The sequence below is a fragment of the Halichoerus grypus genome, chromosome 10, assembly GCF_964656455.1.
Source record: "Halichoerus grypus chromosome 10, mHalGry1.hap1.1, whole genome shotgun sequence".
In the NCBI taxonomy this organism is placed as follows: Eukaryota; Metazoa; Chordata; class Mammalia; order Carnivora; family Phocidae; genus Halichoerus; species Halichoerus grypus.
In genome coordinates this window covers 15656647-15679256 of record NC_135721.1, presented here as the reverse complement: position 1 = coordinate 15679256, position 22610 = coordinate 15656647, and the positions used below count along the sequence as shown (strand labels likewise).

The 22610-nt window shown below is 49.5% G+C and overlaps 1 protein-coding gene across 19 annotated transcripts in view; it reads left to right on the top strand.

The window, feature by feature from the left end:
• Nucleotides 1-22610, top strand: part of HS1BP3 (HCLS1 binding protein 3) — an 80476-nt gene that overhangs the window by 34497 nt on the left and 23369 nt on the right. For 12 of the 19 annotated variants that reach the window (XM_078056019.1, XM_078056016.1, XM_078056017.1 and 9 more), the window contains one exon: nucleotides 2666-2724. The exons of 6 other annotated variants lie outside the window; for them this stretch is intronic. In XM_078056019.1, the coding sequence (XP_077912145.1) occupies nucleotides 2666-2724 (59 nt within the window). Of the gene's footprint in view, nucleotides 1-2665; nucleotides 2725-16132; nucleotides 18172-22610 lie in introns of those variants that run through there. One more of the 19 variants, XM_036112819.2, reaches the window with a different exon arrangement.

The window sequence follows — 22610 nt, the reverse complement described above, 5'->3', positions numbered from 1 at the left end:
GATTAAGTTATACCGTTAAATTATACCTCAGTAAAACAGTTTTACAAATTAACGACTGAATGAAACCAGCAAACCGACCCGTGGGCAGCAGAGCGCAGTGGCCGAAAGTGTGGGTCAGCTCTCTGCTCTCCCACCAGCCAGCTATGTGCCCTGGGCCAGTTACCTACTCTCTCTGTGCCTTGGTGTCCTCACCTATAAATGGGGATAATAATCTGCTTCATTGGGGTCATTGTAAGGAGAAAATGAGTTAACATTTGTAAAGTTCTTTGATCGGGACCTGACGCATAGTACACATTATATGTGAAGAACTGAAACTCCACTACATTGTGACTCAGTTGTTTGTTGCACTGCAAGCAGGTCTAGGGTTCAAATGCTCCTTCTCACTCTTCTGAAAGTGAGAGCCAGACCTTTAGGGGAGAAAGGGGAAGCCGATGGGGCTTGCTGTATGAGGATGGTCGGAGGTGAGAGGCTGTGTTCTCTGCCAGCCTCTCGGCTTATCTGTGCCCATGTGCCACACGGGGCAACAGAGCCTATTCAGCCACCGCACGTAGGGTCAGGGTCATGGGCCACAGCTGTGGATCCACAGAGGGGATCCACAGAGATCCACAGAGGGGCCTGGTGGCTAGGGGCTCTGGGATGTGACCTGCGTCCTAGATCTGGATGGGCAGTGGAGGGTGACCAGAGGGAGGGCAGATGGAACATGCTGGAAACGAGCCTCTGGAGAAGACATCATTCTGATGGGGATTACTAGTAACACCTGCAGGGCCATGCATCAGGGAGCTCGTCCCAGCACACCCCACACCCCAAAACAAGTACAGCTTTTTCCAGCACCATGGAGACGAGGAAATAAACACATTGTTTCCCTCTCCTGGCCCCTGACCTTTTGTACAGAGCCTCTGGCCAGGCGGGGCTGGGGCGGGAAAGTGGGGTGGAGAGAGGTTTCTGGCAGTCCTGGCTGCTTGTGGCCTGCCCAGACTGTGAAGAGGGCCTGGACGTGATGCCCCTTCCTCTTTATGCCTCGAGCCTCCTCCAGCTTCCTCATCTCCCAGGACTGGGGGTGGGGTTCCTGCATTCCCCTTTGGAAAGAAGCTACACCCACAAAGACATATGCAAATGCTCATAGCACCAGGATTCAGAACACACCCAACCGAAAGAAGGAACCCGCGTATCCACGAGCTGGTCAACAGATAAACCAACAAGGACACCCATACGGTGCAAAACTGCTCAGCAAAGAAAAGAAAAATGCTAACAGATATGATGACATGGTGGATCTCAGACACAGACTAAGTGAAAGAAGCTAGACCCCAAAAACTGCAAACTGGGTGATTCCATTTATATGAAATTCTAGAAAAAGCAAAACTATAGTGACAGAAAGCAGATCAGTGGTTGCCAGGGGCTGGGGCTGGGCAAGGGTGCCTGAGGAAACTTTCTGAGGTGACAAACACTAAAATTTGAGCATGACTATAAACAAAACTCATTAAATTGTACACTTAAAATAGGGGAATTTTATTGTATGTAAATTGTATGTCCAGAAAGCTGTTGAAAAAGGAACCATAGTACAAAACTAAACATACTCTTAACCCTTCAATCCAGCAATCCTGCTCCTCGGTATTTACCCAAAGGAGTTGAAAACTTACATCCACACAAAAACCTGCACACCGATGTTTATAGCAGCTTTATTCACGATTTCCAAACCTTGGAAGTATCCAAGTAACCAAGATGTCCTTCAGTAGGTGAATAGATAAACAAACAGTGATACATCCAGACAATGGAATATTACTCAGCACAAAAAGAAATGAATCATCGAGGTATGAAAAGACCTTCTTTCCATGGAGGAACCTGAAATGCATGTGAAAGAAACCAATCTAAACAAAGGCTCCACACCCTATGATCCCAACAACAGGACATTCTGCAAGAAGCACAACTATGGAGACAGTAGAAGGATCCGTGGTGACCAGGGACTGAGGGGAAAGAGGGATGAACAGATGGAGCATGCAGGATGTTTAGGGCAGTGAGACTACGCTGTATGATACTGTAAGGAGGGATACGTGTCATTCTACATTTGTGCAAACACATAGAATGTACACCACCACGAGCGACCCCTAATGTAAACCCTGGACTTTGTTGAGATGGTGGGTCTATGCAGGTTCATCATTTACAACAAACGTACTGCTCTGGCGGGGGGTGGTGATAACGGGAGAGGCTGTGTGTGCGGGCGGCGGGGGGGATGTAGGAACTCTCTGTACTTCCTATTTAATTTTGCTGTGAACTGAAAATTGCTCTAAAATGTAAAGTCTGTTTTTAAAAAGAGGAACCACAAGTTGAGGCTCATTAGCCCAGAAGCCCAGAAGCTGTCTGCCTCTCCAGGGGGTCAGCCCTACTGCCCCAGGCCGGGCCCCACCTTCAGTGACGCTCCCCACAGCCTCCAGGGAGCCCTGGGCTCCAGCTGAGGCTCACGAACATTTGGTTCATGGTGGTAGGGCTTCCTGGTCCAGCAGATGGGCAACCCTGAGGGAAGGAACTGGAGGCCCCCCATGAAGGGGAAAATGAGGGGTCAAAACCCCGTCAGCCTGGAAGCTTCGGGCACTGACTGGCCTTGGTTCTTGGTTCCTTGAAAGCTTCTCTCTCTTCTGTATGATATTCATCTTAGTTTTCCTCCCTGTAGTTGTCCCGCACAGGCAGATGGAGAAGATTTATTGCAAGATGGCACAGTGCTTTTCGGAGGTGGGTGAGCTCCCCGGAGCAAATCATGAGGCAGCATGACCAGGTTTTCCTTCTTCTGTCTTCTCATGGAATGAAGCTGAGGGGCGTCGGTACTAGGAAAACATGCTAGGGGCTCTCCCAAAGGCCATCAAGCTCCAGGGGCTTGGACTACATGGGCCCTCAAGAGAATGAACCTTGGGGCACCTGGGTGGCTCAATTGGTTGGGCATCTGCCTTCGGCTAAGGTCATGATCCTGGGGCCCCTGCTCGGAGGGGGGGAGTCTGCTTCTCCCTCTGCCCCTCCCTGTGCTTGTGCTCTCTCTGTCTCAAATAAATAAATAAAATCTTAAAGAAAAAGAGAGAGAGAGAGAATGAACCTTCCTGGGAGGAAACTCAGTGGTCCACCAGGACCCCAGGAGCAGGCTTTGAAGTCTCAGTCCTGCCGAAGGCCTCCACCGGCTCTCCTTTTGGGTTGGAAAGTGCACGAACCTTTGCTTGCTGCGATCAAGGAAGTCCTGTTGTGTGGCTCTCGAGGGGTAGCGAGCCAAAGACTGCTCACGAGGCCCTGCAGCAAGTAGGGATGCTGGCGTGGGCAGGGCTGGGCCTCTGTCTCGCAGGAGAGTCTTATCCTGCAGTGGCATTGGACAGAGAGGTTTCGTTTTGTCCCGTGCTCAGCTACGCGCAGACATGCTACGTGGCTACATTCGAGGAGGTTTACACACGGGTACCTCATTTCCCTTGAATGGAAGCCTAAGGTGTTATTTTTGCTAATAAGTGAGAAGCAGCTCCTGCTGGTGTCCCTGCCTGTTCCTGAAGGAATTTTTCTCTTGGCATTGGTGTCTTTGGGCTCAGCTTGCGGAAGATGCCCTTAGACCTGAGGCTTAAGGGTCCCAAGTTTAGAGAGAAGAGAGGAGGGAGCCCCGAGCCTGAACCCAAGAACTGGGTCCCCAGGCTCACGTGGAGATCAGAACAGACATGCTGTAAAGATGACGCAGCACTTGGTGAAGCCCCCCGGCCAGCCCCCAGGTCTGCTCCTCCTCCTCCTCGCGCTGGGCCCTCATCCCCACCGGCCACTCACCTCTGAAAGGCCCTGCTCTCTGGAGGGGCTTAGCTCATTGTAATTATTCCGGTTCTTCGATGAACATGAATTTGCTCATGTTTTTTAAGTCTTTTCAAGTTAATTTTGATCATTTAGATTTTTCTAGAAAGTTGTCCAGATGTCAAATACTTATCATGTTGTTTTATAACTTTAAACATTGTCTTCATGTTGGTGGCTATTTTCATTTACTGCAATTTTAATTTCTAGGTTTTTTTATTGTCTCTCTTTTTTTTTTAAGATTTTATTTGTTTGTCAGAGAGAGAGACACACAAGCAGGGGGAGCTGCAGACAGAGGCAGAAGCAGGCTCCCCGCTGAGCAGGGAGCCCGATGCGGGACTCGATCCCAGGACCCTGGGATCATGACCTGAGCCGAAGGCAGACGCTTAACCAACCGAGCCACCCAGGTGTCCCTTTATTCTCTTTTTTTAATTGGGTATATTTGTCAGAAATTTATTCTGTTCATTTTTTCAAAGAACTGGTTTTTGGTTTTAAGGATCTATTTTACTTTTCCATCTAATTCATTAACTTCCACTTTAACTTGATCCATTTCTCCTTTTCGTTTTGTTTTGGGGTTTTTTGTTTTTTGGGTTTTTTTTTTTTTAGTTCTTTTTTTTAGAATCACATTTTTAATTTACTTTCCCTTTTTTGTTGTTACTTTCAAAAATATGTAAGGCTACAGAATTTTCTCTGACACAGTTTGGGTCACTGCCCACAGATTTCATAATCCTCTCATTTTCATTAATTTTTTAGTAGTCTAAATTGGAAGTTTTTATTTCCTGTTTAAAAGTGAGGAGCTATTTTAAATACTAGTAGTGTTGATGTGTTTGTGCTTTTGCTTCCAAGGTTTTATCACTATTATTATTATTATCCATCTGTGATTCATTTCTAGTCTTATTGCATTATGGTCTGGAAATAGGGATCTGTATGATTTCTGCTTTCTATAATTTAAAAATCTTTCTTTACAGCCTAGCACTTAACTTTTATAAATGTTCAATGGGTATTTTAAAATATATATTCCTCTTGTAGAATATATGGAATTTTAAAATTATTAATTATGTTTCTCAGAATTCTATATTCTTATTTACTCTGGGTCCACCTGACCCATCATTTCTGAAGGGGCATACCACCGTCATGATGGTTTTGTCCGATTCTCCTGGGAGTTATTGGTGCCAATCCTAGCCGAGGATCCCCCACAGACTCTGGCCTGGTCTCAGAGAGGTGCTGAGGGCTCCCATGAGGGTATGACCTCACATAATGGTGCTAGACTCATCTGGCTTGTTTCTGGACTTACCCTCCAAGCTTGCCTTTTCTGTGGCTCAAATCATTGTCTTCACAGAGGTGCCTGGCTTCAGGGGCCTGGGCATCACTGTGGGCACTTACAGGATTTCTCTCCAGCTAAGAGGGAAGGGAGCAAGAGGTCCTGCCCACAAACAGAAGTTTTCCTGCCAAGTCAGCAGCCTCCACCTGCCACCTGCCCTCTAACACCTGTGTCTCTTGGATGGCCATCAGTTCTCTCTGGGCACCTGCCAGTCAGACCAGCAAGAACTGGTGATTTGGCCATCCTCTGGCCAGGCAGGCCCAGACATAAACATAAAATATGTATCAAATTGCAAGGAACCCTGAATAGCTAAAACAATTTTGCAAAAGAAGAATAACATTGGAGGATTCACACTTCCTGATTTAAAAACTGCTACACCTGTCCTGTGGGCGACCGTTGAATAAAGCCATCTCGGTGAAAAAAATAAATAAAAATAAAAATAAATAAAAATAAAAACTGCTACAAAGCTACATTTATCAAAATAGTGTGGCGAGAATGCAAACTGGTACAACCACTCTGAGGACAATTTGGAGATTCCTCAAAAAGTTAAAAAGAGAACTATCCTACGACCCAGCAACTGCACTACTAGGTATTTACCCAAAGGATACAAAAATACTGATTCAAAGGGGCACATGCACCCCGATGTTTATAGCAGCAATGTCCACAATAGCCAAATTATGGAAAGAGCCCAAATGTTCATCGACTAATAACAGATAAAGAAGATGTGGTGTATATATACAATGGAATATTACTCAGCCATCAAAAAGAATGAAATCTTGCCATTTGCAACGATGTGGATGGAGCTAGAGTGTATTATGCTAAGTGAAATAAGTCAGAAAAAGACAATTATATGATCTCATTCATATATGGAATTTAAGAAACAAAACATATGAACATAGGGGAAGGGGATAAAAAAGGAGGCGAAACTCTTATCTATAGACAACAAACTGAGGTTGCTGGAGGGATGTGGGCAAGGGATGGGCTAGACGGGTGATGGGTATTAAGGAGGGCACTTGTGATGAGCACTGGGTATTGTATGTAAGTGATGAATCACTAAATTCTACTCCTAAAACCAATATTACACCAGATGTTAACTAACTAGAATTTAAATTTAAAAAATTGAAAAATATATACCAGAGTTTAAGCAAAATAGTGTAGTACTAGTACAAGGATAGACATATAGATCAATGGAATGGACTGAGAGTCCAGAAATAAATCCATGTATCTATGGTCAATTGATTTTTGACAAAGGTGCCAGGAGCATTGAATGCAGAAAGAATAGTCTTTTCAACAGATGGTGCCAGAGAGGATATCTACATGCAGATGAATGCACTTGGATCCTACCTCACATCATGTACAAAAATTGTCTCAAAATGGATCAAAGACCTAAATTAATATAGAAGCTAAATCTATAAAATCCTTGGGAAAAAACCATAAGGGCAGATTTTCATGACCTTGGATTTGGCAATGGATTCTTGTATATGCCCCAAAAACACAAGCAGCAAAAGAAAAAATAAATTTAATGTCATCAAAATTAAGGGAGGTCGTGCTTCAAAGGACATCACCAAGAGAGTAGAACATTTACTCAGAGAATGGGAGAAAGTACGTGTAAACCATATATGTGATAATGATCTAGAATCCAGAATATATAATGAGCTCTTACAACTCAACAATACAATAAATAATTTAAAAATGCCCAGAGGACTTTGACAGGCATTTCTCCAAAGAAGATATACAAATGGCGCATGAAAATATGCTCAATACCAATAGTCATCAGGAAAACACAAATCCGAACCACAATGAGATACCATTTCACACTCACTAGGATGGCTTTAATTTAAACAGATTGGAAAAATAACAAGTTTGTGAGGCTATGGAGAAATTGGAACCCTCACACACTGCTGGTGGGAATGTAAAATGGTACAGCTGGCGAGGAAAAAAAATGCTGGTTCCCCAAAAAGTTCAACAAAAAATTATTGCAATATCCAGCAATTCCACTCAAAGGTATATGCCCCAAAGAATTGAAAACAGGTGTTCAAACAAAACTTGCACAAGAATATTCATGGTAGAGGGGCGCCTGGCTGGCTCAGCTGGTAGAGCATGTGACTCTTGATCTCAGGGTTGTGAGTTCAAGCTCCATGTTGGGGGAAGAGCCTACTTAAAAATAAATAAAAATTTTAAAAATTAAAGAATTTTCATGGTAGCCCCATTCATAAAATCGCTCACAGATAGAAACAGCTGAAATGTCCATCAGCTGATGGATGAATAAACAAAAGGTGGTAGATCTGCACAGTGGAATATTATTCGGCCAGAGCGCGTCAGCCCATGAAGTACTGATATGTGCTCCAACATGGGTGAACCTTGAAGACATTAAGCCGAGCAGAAGAAACCAAACACAAGAGGCCACATGCTGTATGAAGCCATTTATATGAAATGTCCAGAATGGGAAAATCCGTAGAGACAGAAAGTGGATTCGTGGTTGCCAGGGGCTAGGGGCTGGAGAAATGGGGAGTGCCCATTTCTGTCCGTCTAATGACTATGGGCTCTTCTTTTGGGGTGATGAAATGATCAGAAGTAGATAGTTGTGATGGGCGTACAACGTTGTGAATGTACCAACCCACTGGATTGTACACTGTAAAATGGATAAAATGGTAAATTTTACGTTATGTGTGTTTTACCACACACACAAAAGTGTACCTAAGGCATGTTGGGAAACAAGCCCAGCAAGGGAGTTGGCCTTGCCTGCGAGGACAAGAGGCCATGGAGTCACTAGATGATGGGGAGCAGAGGGGTGGCGGGGAACCCAGGGGGCCGTGGAGGATGGAAGGCGTGAGGCAGATGGAGGAAGGGGGGCAGCATGTTTCAACAGCTGATGTTGAAATCCTGGCCACTGGAGTGCAGGCCTCCCAGGTTTGAGAAGCCCGTGTGTGTTTGCGCGTTTCCTGGGAATGATATGGGCTGGGACTTGTCTTTCTTGGCTACTTCTAAACCAAAGACAAGCTCTCCCCTGGTTTGGCAGGAAACCTGTGAAGTTATTGCCAGACATCTGTTTCATTTTCCTTGGCAACAAAAGACATCCTAAGAGATAGACTCAAGGCTTAGAATTAGGAATGTCCATAATGCTTTCTCCTTCTCTCCCATGGGAGTTGAAACCCAAGCTCCAAAGCTCAAGTTGAGAGAGGGCCAGACCTGGGCTGGGGAGAATGGAGCTCCTGGAAGAAGAAATGAGTGAGGTGGGAGGGAGGGAGAGGGGAGGGCAGCTGCACAACCAGGCCAGGCGCAAGCAAACTCTGGAAATCCAGAGTCTAGAGCAGGAGTCCTTTGTGGGGGACGAGGGTGGAGGGGACCCCTCTCCCTGTGACCTGCTTGACTTCTGAAATGGAGAAACCAGGAGACCAGTCCGGGAGAAAGAACATGGGCTTTGGCATCAGGCAGGCTGCTTTGAATCCCAGCGTGCTTACTCTCCGAGTGACCTTGGGCAAGTCTCTGGGCTCCCATCTGTAGAAGGGGAAATAACATCTACCTCATCAAGTTGTTGCTGGGATTAAGTGCGGGAACACACTTGAACAGTGAGCAGAGCGGAGCACACTAGAGGGGGTCCGTGAATGTATCTGAATCCTCCAGAGAACTGGGCTGGGGAGGCCACTGTGGCCGGGCCTGCCCATCTCTGTGCCTCTGTCCCCTCATCTGGAACAGCAGTGGCCTCGCACTGACTTTCTATAATTTTACGACTAAGAACTCCAGACCCAGGCTGTTCCTGGGGATTGTTAAAAAGTAGGGCAGCTTATGGGGCGCCTGGGTGGCTCAGTCGGTTAAGCATCTGCCTTCGGCTCAGGTCGTGATTTCGGGGTCCTAGGACCAAGCCCCACATGGCATCAGGCCCCTTGCTCAGCGGGGAGCTTCTCCTTCTCCCTCTGCCCCTTCCCCCCTCTCGTGCTCACTCTCTCTCAAATAAATAAATAAATAAAATCTTAAAAAAAAAAAGTAGGGCAGCTTATCTAGGGCCTGAGAGACACACAAGGTGTAGACTGAAAAGCTCTTCATTTCTCAGCTGAGGTTCAAGCAATGAAATGACCACTGACAGGCAGACAGCCACCTCTCTGACCATCCCAGGCCCACCCTGGGCCAGGCTCCCTGGGGAACAGGGGTGGAAAAAGTGGCCCCAGCTACACTCCTGCCTTCCAGCATCTTCTCTGAGTTTCTCAGACCTGTAAAGTCTGAAGTACTGTTATTTAAATATTTAAACATTAACAAGGCCAATGGCAGTCAATTCCCATAAAGAGAATCTGCAAGTCCCAGTCATTTAGGAAAGGTGGGGGTGGGGGACTTTGGAGGGCCCTCCAGAAAACAGCAGGGTCTGTCCCTACTGAGTGCAGCCCTCTTAGGACCAGCACGAGCCCACCGTGCATCTAATATCACTGTCTCCATTTTAGGGAGGTGAAGGGACTCGCGTGAGAAGGTTACCCAGCAGGGAAGTGGCTGAGCTGTAGTTTCAGCCCATCTCTGCTGCTATGTAGACCTGGGTTGCCAAGAACACTCAGTCTACTGAGTGGGCCAAGCATGGCGACTTCCCAGGATTTTTTAACAAGCTTTGTTGAGATATAATTCACATACTATACAATTCTCCCACTTAAAATGTACAATTCACTGGTTCTTATTATATTCACAGAGTTGCACAACCATCCCCACAATAAATTTCAGAGGGTTTTTCATCACCTAAGAAACCCCACACTCTTTAGCTACCATATGCCAGTCTCCCCAACCCCCCTAGACCTAAGCATTCAATCTATTTCTGTCTTCTATACATTTGCCCATTCTGGACATTTCATATAAGTAAAACGATCAAATATATGGCTTTTTGTTCCTTGCTTCTTTCACCTAGCACAATATTTTCAAGGTTCCTCCATGTTCTAGCATGTGTCAGCATTTCATTCTTTTTATGGCCAAATAATACTGCCATGTATGGCTAGACCACACTTCGGTTATCCATTTATTAATTGATGGACATTTGGGTTGTTTCTACCTTTTGACTATTATGAATAACATTGCTCTGAATATTCACACGCAAGTTTTTGTGTAGACACACGTGTTCATTTCTCTTGGATATATACCTGCAGTAGAATTGCTGAATCATATGGTAATTCTATGTTTAACTTTTTGAGGAATGCCAGACTGTTTTCCCAAGTAGATGCAACACTTTACATTCCCAGCAGTGCTGGGTGAAGGCTTGGATTTTTCTACATCCTCCCCAACACTTGTTACTATCTGTCTTTTCATTATAGCCATCCTCGTGAGTATGAAGTGGTATCTCATTGTGCTTTTGATTTGCATTTCCCACTAATGATACTGAGCATCTTTTCATGTGCTTATTAGCCATTCCTATATCTTCTTTGGAGAAAGATCCATTCAGATTCTCTCCCATTTTGTAATTGGATTGTTTGACTTTTTATTATTGAGTTATAAGGGGTCCTTAACGTACTCCAGATATAAGTCTCCTATCAGATCTATGACTTGCAAGTATTTTTTCCCATGCTGTGGGCTACCTTTTCACTTTTTCCATAGTGTCCTTTGAAGCACAGAAGTTTCAAATTGTTATGAAGTCCAGTGTATTTTGTTTTTCTTTGGTAGTGTATAGTTTTGGTGTCATAGACTTCCCTGTTTTTTAAAGCAATATTTAACATAGAGAAATATGCCCATACGAAAACAGCAAAAGCTATTGATTTTCTTTTTTGTTTTCTCAAGCTAAGACTTTTAAAGGGTTTTTTTATTGATACTATACATTGATCCAAACATAATTTGATACTACTTCTGGAAATTCAAATAAGGAGGATACTATACATAAAGAATTCTAGGCAAAATGAAAGTATGCATCTCAGAGAACTAAGGGTAAAGTCAGTGTGTGAATTACATACACAGGGCTTCCTAGTGGCCAAAGCAAAGAGGAAAATGCAATTAGTTATAAGATTCACAGGCCAATGGCATAAAAATCTATCTATAGCTTGAGGGAGGCCTCCCTTTTCCTGGCACAGAGGCCAGAAAGAAATTTCTCCTATGGCTCCTCCTAAGGGGAGAATGTGTTTGGGCTCATCAGCTAGAAGAGAACACACATATAATGTCCCCAATAACCTATTTATCCACAACCGAATTCCCTTCCCTTCATGTTTCCAGACCCCTGTCTCTTCCTGCCAACCGTTTTGCCCCACGTGAAATTGTCCTTGTAGTCATCTTTTTACAAAACACCAATATGAGTACCTCACTTCCCTTCTTGAAATTCTTCAATAGCCCCCAGCTGCCCTTAGGATAAAGTCCAAGCTCTTTAACTTGACTTATGTGATGCTACATGATTTGACCCCAGCCTACAGGAGCTGGTAATTTTGAACACGTCCGCAACTCTGGATCTTAGCCTGTCAGGGCCTCCACTTTGAGGCCTCACTCAGCTCTCTGTTCTCTTAATTCACTCACGCTTTTAACAAGTACACTGTCTACATCTTTTTCCAAGGTGACAGCAGATTTGAAGCACCAGACTAGAAAGAACGGGAAAGAGTTGCTCTAGGCAGGATGCTCATACTACCAGTTTCTCAGCAGTGGGACAGACTGAAAAATTACAAAAAGCAGGTCTAGGTACTCAATAAGTTGGGTAATCTGAGGCCATTCATTCACCACACGTACAAACACTCTGCTCATCCAATAGCCCTGCCGATCAGCCTATGCCATAATACGGTAGAATTTGGACCATTCACAATGATAAAGCTAACGATAAATTCTTTTCATTACACTGTTGTAATACTGCCTGAGGATATGCAGTATCATTTAGAATAAGTTCCTTATATACTGGTTGATGCAAAATTTAAAAAATATATATTTGTTCTTGAGTTAATATTACATTATAAATATTAGAATATAAATATTCTTTATAAGAAAACTTGACCCTCCAAATCAATGTCCTCTTATGAATTTTATTAACTGAAGTTTGATTACAGAGGGAAAGGATGACCACCCTCTAATTCTCTGTACCAATGTTTAAGAAAATAAAAGTTTTTAGAAATACAAGAGAAATCAATATATGTTCATTATAAAAAGAAAAAATACAGATAAACCAAAAGAAAAAAATGACACTTTCCAAAGATAATCACTGGCAATATTTTAAAATATTTTCTTCTGTATTTTTACTGTGTGTATATATATGTATATATGTAAATGATTTTTATATATATATATACACACGATGTACATATATATGTGATTTTTTTTTTAAATGTCATCTCATGGACAGATTTTGTAACCTGTTTCTGTGTACTGTGAGGACATCAATGCAATAATATCATGAACGTTGGTGTGTGCGTGAGTGCGGGCCGGGCTGTGGTTTGGCCACACTATGCTTTATGTAACCATCTATTGGACATTTGGGTGTTTCTCATTTTTCTCCTCCTCCTCTGATTCTGGGCTCAGGGTGACTTGGAGGCTGATGCTGGAACCATTCTGTTTGGTGTACTGGGCTCTCTGTGGCTTGAAAACATGGTGCATCTCCTGGTAGGGCCATTTCGACTTGTAATAATGGTGCTTTGTGGCTTAATGAGAACAGGGCTCTATTAATCCCTCTTTGTCTGACCTCAGCCAACCTCGCTCTCAGTGAAAGCAGGATTCTTAGGCCCTGGGGACCCTATTGAGCTGTTGTCATAGCAATTGGTGCCGGGGGCAGGGTCACTGGGCCAATGTCCCTAACCAGACCATCTCTGTCTTAATGACACACACAGGTCACGGCTGTTCAATCCCCAACTCGGAGAGAGACATGACTAACCCTACTGCTATGCCAGTGTTTGTCCTGACTGCCCCGAGGCTGGGGGCCCCTGAAGGCTTTCGGAGGCCTGGCATACTCTCCCCAGGAAGGGCAGCTCAGCTCACCTGCCCAAGGAACCCCCGGGCTGCTCTGCTGTCCCCCCTGGCCCTGGGACCATGGCCAACACTCTGCACACTTGCAGCTCAGAGGACATTGCAGCTGCAGTGAGCCCTGCCCACCTTGAGAAGGCCCGGGGGAAGCCAGAGGGACAGGCCATTTGCTGCCTCACACAGCGAAGCTTCTTGGTACATGATGTCAGGGCTGGAAGGACCTTGGAGACTATCGGGTCCACCTCCCCATTGTAGAGATGGACAAACTGAGGCCCAAGGAGCCAGATCTGATTCCAAACCACCTGACAAGTCAGGAGAACTGTCTGAACCAGTCAATCCCGACCCCCATCTCGAAATAGGAACATGTTTGGAGTCAACCGTAAGACAGTTGATATTTTTACGGGAAGTTCTTTAAGTTATTTTTTTATTATTATTATTACCCAAGTACTCCATGAATACATTTTCCTTAGGGGGGAAAAAAAAGAACATTGCAGAGAAGGTTCAGAGTTCCTTTGGCCTCTGTCTCCAATCCCAGTTCTCTCCCCTGAGACAGACTCCCAGTTTGGAATGTATCAGAATCAGACTTTAAAGTACCCACATCTCATTGGCTTTACCTGGGTGGCCAGGGTGATTGGGGTGAGCAGGCTCGTGTCCCCAACTGGGCATGAATCCAGGCGGCACACTGTGGCTGGGAGCATTGCCCACGTGAGAGACATTTCCCTGGCCCCCGGGGTAGAAGGGAGTGTGGGACATGCCAGCACGGCTGTGTCCTCGCTCAGCCCTGGGCTGTAACAGCTCCTCCATCTTCTTGCCCCAGTTCCTGTTTTGGAATCCCAACAGCCCCTGCCACTGGCCTGGCTTGGATGCCAGGAGCCTGAGCAGAAAAATAGAAACTTTTCCAGCAGAGTTTAGTAATCTCTCCAATAGGCCACGGGCCCCAGGGACTGGTGCTCACTCAGGCTTCAGGTCCCTGTGCCCCTCTTGCGTTTCCACACACCCCCACCCCATTCCAGCCATTCCCCAACCTGACCCTACCTCCCCAGCATCTGTCCCCTCCCTCCCATATGCCAGGGAAAAGCTCAGCGGACCATCCCAGGAACCCATGCAAAAGGAGGGAGGTTTCAAAGAAGAATTTAAAGAGCACAGCAATGTACCCGAAGTAGTCAGTCTTAATGTGGAGGAAAGGCTGACCCTGGAGGCAAGAGACCGGGAGGCAAGAGGCTTTCCAGGCCCCCCTGCCGTGCAATGTTGTAACATAGCCGAGGTCTGCGGCTGGGAAACCAAGCCGCTCCTTTTCCCTCGAACTTCTCTCAGTCCCAATCTTTGAGAACCTCCTAGAATTTCAGGACACACTGTTTGGATTTCTAAATGCATCGAAATTTACAAGTTTTTTTTTTTATCAGTTAAAATCTTTATTTTTTTTCTCAAGCAAAAAATCTTACCCAGAGCTTTAACATGTCTGACATCAAAAAAATCAATGCGTTTTCTCCAGGCAAAGTAGTTTGCTTGGCAAAAGTCCCTTTATGTCTGTAGAATCCTAAGGTTTCTTCAGCCCAGTTTTGATCACCTCTCACCAAAATCAGCTTCCTTCTCTTACAGCTGAGAGAACTGAAGCAGAAGGCTCAGGGGCTTTCAGAAGGTCCCCCCTCCCCCAAATAAGTCAGCGGCAGATCTTACACCACCCAGGATACCTGGAGATCTGGCCAGGGCTCAAACACTGGCACAAGACCTTCCTTAGCCTGAAACTGTAAATTTGGACAAGATCCGAGCTTGTGAGGACACTTGGCTAGTCTGCGGCTACTGGGGGAGAGGGGAAGGGAGGGGATCATGCTGCCATGGTTACCCCGGCCCAGGAAGTGACCTTTTGCTTCAGAGTCCTGGAATGGATGCCTTTTTCCTACTGGGCTGGGAGCCGAGGGGGATGGCCGGAGCTAAAGTGGAGGGCCTTATAAGGCCTATAACATCTGTCCCCCACTTCCCCCAGCCCCAAGGCCACACCATAAACATGGAGGGAGCCCAGGGTCCCTCCCTCCTCTGGTCTCCCTCTTCATGTGGAAATTAGCAATGATGCATGTGTGTGGCCATGAGGGGTGGCCCTGAGCTGGACCTCCAAACACAATCAAGTGGCCCAGATCCCACCTAGAGTCCAGTGAGCTGAGTCCCTCGGGTCCACACAGAGCAGTCACCTATATGGGGCAGATGGGTTCCCAGCCCAGGGAATGCAGGAGGTGAAGAGACGCCAGACTCTGAAGGAGATTAGACACTTGTAGGGACAAACAGGGAAACAGGCACTTCAAACACAGTAGAAGGAATACTTTGCTGTTGGTGGTGGGGGGTGGGGAGGATGAAGTATAGAGAGAGGAAGAAAGGGCCACTTTGTCTTTGTATGCAAGGGCTGGTGGAGGGAGATCAAGGTAAGCTTCTCTGCCAAAGTGGTATCCTAGCTGGGGTCTTGAAGGATGAGTAGGAGTTTTCCAGGAGAAAAAATGGGAGGGATGGAGGAAGAAAGGGAGCGAGATCAGCAATCAGGATGACAAAGCAGATAGTGTCCAAACCTGTTAGGGCCTGGACAGGGACAGGGAGTACCTGGTGTGGCCGCAGGTGGGGCTGCAGAGGCGGGGGGCAAACAGAAGGGAGAAGTTACGAAGAGATGTAAACATTTGGGTCACATCCTGTGGGTCAGTAGTTTTCAGACTACTGGTGGCCCAAGAAGTGTTTCAGGAGGGCCCCCCAAAAGTGGGTAAGGAGTAAGCTCTGGGTCACTGCTTCCTCCATCTTATATTCTGGGGCTCCACACAGGAAAACCTTTGAATTAAGCTTCAAGTGGTAAAAAAAACAAAACAAAACAAAAAAACAAAGAATGTGAAAAATCCAGCCATGAGCCGTGCTAATTCTTGTTGATTGGCGTCAAACTCTGGCCCCTGGCTACCCTCTCTTCTTGGCCGCTCAGGGGCCTCGGGGCCCTGAAAAGGCCTCCTCCCCGGCAGGGCCCGGGAGGGCAGGCGCTGAGGGACAGGTTGGCCCAGCTTCCCTGCCCAGCAGGGTCCCGCGGGGACAGCTCCCTCCGCAGGCCTCCTTGGCTCTGAAGTTGTTGTGCTTGTTGTCTCATTTGCATTTATGTCACAGAAGAATCAGCAGAAACCAAAATATAAAAGTAGGAAAGAAGACCGCTGTGCTGGGAAAGGCAGCAGCACCGAGCGGGCCGCGGTGCCCTCTGGGGGACGTCAGCGGTCCAGACTCGGGCTCTGGCTGTCATCATGGCTACGGGCCCCACAAGGCCCCGCTCAAACCCTCCCTCCCCCATGACGCCTTCCGGGTGCCACGTGGAATGACTCCCTCTTTCTGGGCCCGCCTGCCTCATTTAGAGCATGAAGAACTGGAACGATGGAGCTGGTGGTTCGGCATGATCTGGACCACAGAGCTACCCGCAGTCCACAGGGCCCCTCTGAGCACAGTGGGAACAGGTGGTCCCTCCTCTAGGGGAGCAAAGCTCTGCCCCGGGACTCGGGGCTCCCACTCACCCACCCGGCCGTTGCCTTTCTGCCAGGCACAGCTACACAGCCCCGTGTAGACATGTAGCCCGAAGCACCCTCATGTATCATCTCATTGAGCCTTCCCACACCGTGGCGCTCACTCTCATGTCTCCCATGGCCGACATCACTAATTGATCGCTGTGCTTCTTGTGACCCTGGACTGAACCTCAGAATCCTTCTCAACTCTGTGCTCCAGGCAGCCACCACAGAGCTCTTTGAGTCAATATATAAGGAGAATCCCATTTTAGCTCTCCCTCCCGTGTTCGAGTGCCTGGATTTGGAGATGAGGAAGCAAAAGGCCAGCAACGGCTGTGAGGGGAAGGCCAGTGTCCTGTCTGCCTCCAGGCCCAGGGCTCTCTCTTCTGGACCATCATCCACCTCTTCTCAAGTGGAGACTGGTGGTTAGGGATTTTCAACCAAATGTAGGGGTTGTGTTTTGGAGGAGTTCCCCCCACAGTTAGCCCTGCCCATGTGCGTTCCTTTAATGCCCACCGTGGAGGCCTTCATCCCAGGCTTTAGTGCATCAGAAGGACCTGTCCCACCCTCCACCCCTCCCCCATGGCAGCTCTGGAGGGGCACAGGGGCAGCAGGGCCCGCCTGTCCTTCCCACACCGGTCCCCGGGCACGCATGGCTGAATGTGACCAGGGCGAGAATGGGCCAGGTGGGAGCAAGAAGGGCCAGAAAAGATCCAGGGCCTGGGGCTGACTTGGTTGTGGGCTCAGGGAGTGTCTGCAGAACCAACAGTGACCCTCTTCTAGACTTAGACTTGATAAGGAGGATGCTCACAGGTTGACTTGTGGGCCCTCCGAGGCCAGGTTGTCCCAGGAGTTCAGGGGAGTGGGGCTAGCATGTCCATGAAGGCTTCTGGGAACCCAGAACTCAGCCGGAGCGGAGGCTTGTCCATTCACTCATTGGTTCGTTCATTCATTCATGCGTTCATGCATTCATGCATTCAACCAAGGCCGCCTAGCCTCAGGCAACTAGCTGCTGGGACAGAGCAGTGAGCAGAACCAGCAGAAACAGCCCTGCCTCCTAGGGAAGGGCAGAGAGCACACAGGATAAAGGAGGAAAATGCATGCGTGTTCAATGTGATAAGCGCTGGGGGAAAGACACAGCAGGAGACAGAGAGGAAGTGCTTGGGAGAGCGTCGAAAGTTGAGACGAGGTGGCCGGGGAGGCCTCCACATCCGAAGACTGACCCCCTGAAGAAGGCTCTCTCTGACGGCGAGAGCCGTGTGCAGCTCCACGAAAGACCTGGGTGCAGCGGAACCCAGGCCCGAGCAAGCCCGGTGTGCTAAAGAAATAGCGGGGGCCCTGGGGCGGGAGTGGGGGGCAGGAGTGGACAGCGGCAGGCTGAGGTCTGGGGGCCATGAGCTGGGAGGGGCAGAGGTTGGATAGTGTAGACGTGCGATGTGTTATGTAATGACCTGTCATGGGTTGAATTGGGGTCCCCCCAAAAGATATGTCTACATTCTGGGGGCGCCTGGGTGGCTCAGTCGTTAAGCGTCTGCCTTCGGCTCAGGTCATGATCTCAGGGTCCTGGGATCGAGCCCCACGTCGGGCTCCCTGATCAGCGGGAAGCCTGCTTCTCCCTCTCCCACTCCCCCTGCTTGTGTTCCCTCTCTCGCTGTGTCTCTCTCTCTCAAATAAATAAAATCTTTTAAAAAAAAAAGATATGTCTACATTCTGACCCCCAGAACCTATGAATGTAGCCTTATTTGGAAAAGGTGGTTTTATAGATGTAATTAAATTAAGGATTGTGAGATGAGATCATCCAGCGACAAGGGTCCTTATAAGAGACGCTCAGAGGATGGACACAGAGCGGAGGAGAAGGCAGACAATGGAGGGGACGCAGCCGCAAGCCAAGGAACGCCTGGGGCCACAGAAGCTGGAAGAGGCCAGGAAGGATGCTCCCCGGAGCCTCCAGATGGTGTCCTTCCTCTGGACCAGGGCTGTGCTGTCCTTTGACCGGCTGCAGGAGGGAATGTGGAACCGGCCCCTCGCGGACCTGCCAGCGACTGTAAGATTTCATTGCCTCCCCGACCCAGCCACCAGTGGCGGGGCTCCTGCTCGCAAAGCTCGGACAAGATCCCAGGGGCTCCGAAGGGCCAGAGGGCAGCAGGGCGGCCTGTGCGGCCGGTACCCGTCTGACGACAGACACCCTGACGGGAAATCCTCGAGCGCCTTCTGATCCCCAGCAGCCGAGGCTTTCTGGCGCCTGGTGGCCGTGCTTGCGTCCGAGGCTTTCTGTGGCCTGGCGGTGGGCAGCTCCAGGCAAGACTGGGTCCCGTTTCTGTGAAGCAGGGGAAGGGTGTCCAGGCGGTGAGTGTCGCCGGAGGGCTGTTTCTTGCTCCAGGAAGATGACAGAAGGTTTCTCTTCCCTTGGCGGCTCCCATCGAGGACAGCCGGTGGCATCACAGGGACACGGGCACAGATGGAGATGCCCCTCTCCGGCGGCTGCGACAGCCTTTGATTCTGCCCCCTGCGTTGTGAGGACAACTGTAAACTATCAGCATCTGGCTGGCTGGCTCCAGGCGCCCCCCCCGGCCCCCCCCCCCCCCCCCCGGGGAGACCACTGTGCCCGGTGTCCTGGCCTAGAGCCTGGCTTTCCTCCTGAGGGCTCACACGGCTCAGAGAGGCCATGCTTGCCAGCACTCAGGGCCTCTGCAGGGTGAGTAACATGAACGTGAGGGAGGGGGAAAGCTGGGGGGGGACCCTGGGTGGCTGTGTGGAAAAACACCAGCTCTGCTCTTTGTCCTGGGCCAGTAGCTTCAACCCTCTGCACCTCAGTTTCCTTGAATGGAACATGGAGACAGTACACTGCACTTGACAGAGTCCGACAAGGATCACCAAAGTCGGTAGAGGTGAAACACCGAGCTCAGTGCCAGGGCTGTATCCACACCTGCGTGGACTCTGAATCTAGAAATACAGGTTGATCCAGTTACGGGGCAGGGCCCCATCCATCTGTCAGCTCTGTCAGGTGGGGACGGAGAGGGATGAGGGGCCAATGAGTCAGACAGAGCTGGGACCTGGGACAGGAGAGAGGCCAAGGAGCTGCTTCAGGGCGAGAGGCAGGCCCCACAGGCCCTCTGCAATGACCCAAGCCCAGTGTTGCCCTCAAGGAGCCCCAGAGGCCGTCGACACACCCTTCCACGAGCTTCAGTGAAGAGGAAGTGGAGGATGCCACTCACCCGCCCCTGGTGTCTCCCAGACCCTGGAGAGTGGGAGGAAGGGAGGCCCACAGCCAGGTTGGACGTGAGGAGGATACCAGGGATGAAGATTAGGCTCAAGCCTGGGGCCAAAGGGCACGCACAGAGCCCAGAGGCTGAGGTCCAAGCCACTCAGACAGAAGTGCCAGGGCCGGCGGGCTGCCTGGCCTCTGCCTCAACACCCCCATCTGTCCACCTGGAGGGGAGTGGGGAATCCAGCAAGGGCAGCCTGCGAACTGCTGAGACCTGGATGACTCGACGCATTGGCCTCACTCATTCATTCATTCATCCATTCATTCATTCAGATGTTGACTAAGTGCCAACTCCGTACCAGGCACCAGGGACACAGCAGTAAATGGAGAGCTCCTGGGACCCACTGGTCCAGTTGGAGGTTCTGGGGCTCCAGCACCCACAGGAGCCTCCATCCCCTTTCTCTCCCCTCCTGGGGCATGAGACCTTCACCACCCCTGCCCCCATAATTCTCCTCCCCAGCTGTGAAGGGGATGGATCCCAGAGCTGGCCGGGGCTCCCACGCCCAGTGTCACAACTTCTCCTGTACGGCCTTTTACTGGGAAGTGAGTGACTCTCGGTGAGCAGGACATCGATCCCTTCGTGCAGGGACCACATGGCTGGAAGAAGAGCCTTCCTGCTCAGACAAGTCTACGCTTCCCCTCTGGGACAGGGGACAGGCCATAGCACTTGGTGGCCAGTTCTGTGGCTACCCGATGCTGGGGCCCGAGGACAACACTCCTCACAGAGGTCCTCCTCAGGACCGATCATGGGACCCCTTTCACTAAGGGGACCCAAACATTTAGTTCCGGGCCCTTGGCCTCCAGCAGCTAAGGGGTTAAGGAGTGTGTGGGGGGGAAGGGGGTGGGTGACAATTCTGTAACAAGCACCTGGGACACAGTAGTAAACTGAGAGTCACTGGGACCCTCTGGTTTTTGTTTAGTGGCCAAAAAACCATAGAGATACATACATACATTCCAAGTCTGAGGTGACCGTGTGTTGGAGCGTGTGAATATATCCGGATCCACAACAGGCTCTTGGCTTGGAGGAAAGCAGTCATTTCCTCTGGCCCCTCAGTGATCAGAGTCAGTGCTCCTGGACCAAGAGCTCTTCCTCCCCATCTGCAGCGGCATTTTAGCCTACAGGGCCCCCGCCTGGCAGCTGGCATCTGTGCTGGGGCCGGGGGAGGGGGGGGACCAGCTCCTGCCCCAGCTCAGTGCTGAGCTGAACTGTGGCGTTAAGTAGAAAGATCTGGGCTTCGGTAGAGCAGAGGTCTGAGGCAGTCGTAGAACATTAACCTGGGGAAGGCAGTCGTGTCAGGTGTGAGTTCTCGAGGGCCAAGTTCAGAGAGGTTCACGCCCAGGCTTCACCTCATGGTCAAGGCAGCTTTCTAATTCTGCTTGCTAGCCGCCATGCCCTACAGCTAGAGCCCCGCTCCGGGCAGCTCTAGGCTGCTGTAGCAGGCAGGGGTGGGGACAGGGGACAGGTTCTGAGCGTTCTGTAGCATTGGGAACGTTCTGGCCCGCACGTTAGTCAGAGGGACCAATGAGCTCAGCATTCGGCCGGGGCGAGAAGCCGCCCCTTGCTGTTCCCAGGGCTGAGCCTGTGGGCAGGCTGTGCTTCTGTCCTTCGGCCGTGAAGGCTGTGCCTGGCTGTTTCCGTCTCAAGGCCCCCGCCCCAGCGATCCCGAGCCTCCCTGCAGAGACCGCAGCACTCGGCCACAGAGACGCAGGGGCAAACCGGCTGGCCTTCCCCAGCCTTCTCACCATGCGGAGGACAGTGAACACGCTGAGACCCGTGGAAACGTCTCCTTCACAGAAGCTGGGCAGTGTCCCCGAGCAAGGACTCTAGCTTCTGACTTTCCTGACGACCCAGCCAGGGACAGCCAACGTCTGAGACCCATCCTGGGAGGGCGCTCTCTAGACAGACATACTGAGGGTCTCGCGTCCCTGTGTTTCATTTGCACGGGCCCTGGTTTTAGATGACTAATTAGCACCTCCCCTTTGGAGAACTCACCCCTAGTTTTCTGGTGACAGGATTGCTGTCGACTGCTTCTGGGCACTTGACTTACCTAAAGTCAAGGGGAGGCAGGGCCCCCACGGGTTTGAATAGGCTATGCGTTTTCTGAGGAGGAGGGCAGCCAGCCAGGAGATGCTGATCCTGAGAACGCGGTCTCAGAATCTTAGGATTTACACCGCTTAGAATTCTCTGTCCTCTGAATCTCAAGGTCCTGGGTGCTTACAGGCCTGGAACTCAATGCTTTGGTATCTGGAAGAGAGCTTTGAAGTAACACAGCCCATCGGGGCACTTGTAAGTTAAACAGCCTCAGCTCCAACACCCCTTACCTTCCCCCAGCAAGAGCCTTGTCCCTCAGTGGATTTCCACCGTCAACAGGGGCAGGGTCTGGTCTCTAGACAGGCCCTTGAGTAACCTGCTGCAGTGCCCACCCCCACCTCCAGGGGGAGCCAGAGCAGAGCAGCCATACAATTGCAAGGGACACTGGTCCATCAGCCTCAGAGACAAGCATTTCTCAACTCCCACTATGTTCTCCAGAGCTTGGGGCACAGTGGATGGTCATTGGTAGACAACCATCTGACAATGTAATTGTAAAGACAAGCTTTTCACACATGAAGCAGCTGGGGACCCAATGAAAGACAGGATCTGTGTGGTCAGGCAGAAAGCTCTGGAGGGGTCCAGAGGAAACAGGCCTGGGGCTTGCGGAAAGGGAAGGCTTCCAGGAAGAGGCTGGCTTTGGAGGGGCCCATGGCTATTAAGTCCTGGATTCAGCCCCCTCCCACAGACGCCCGCAGGGATCTACAGATCCCTCCACAGTATACACGGCCTGCTTCGGTC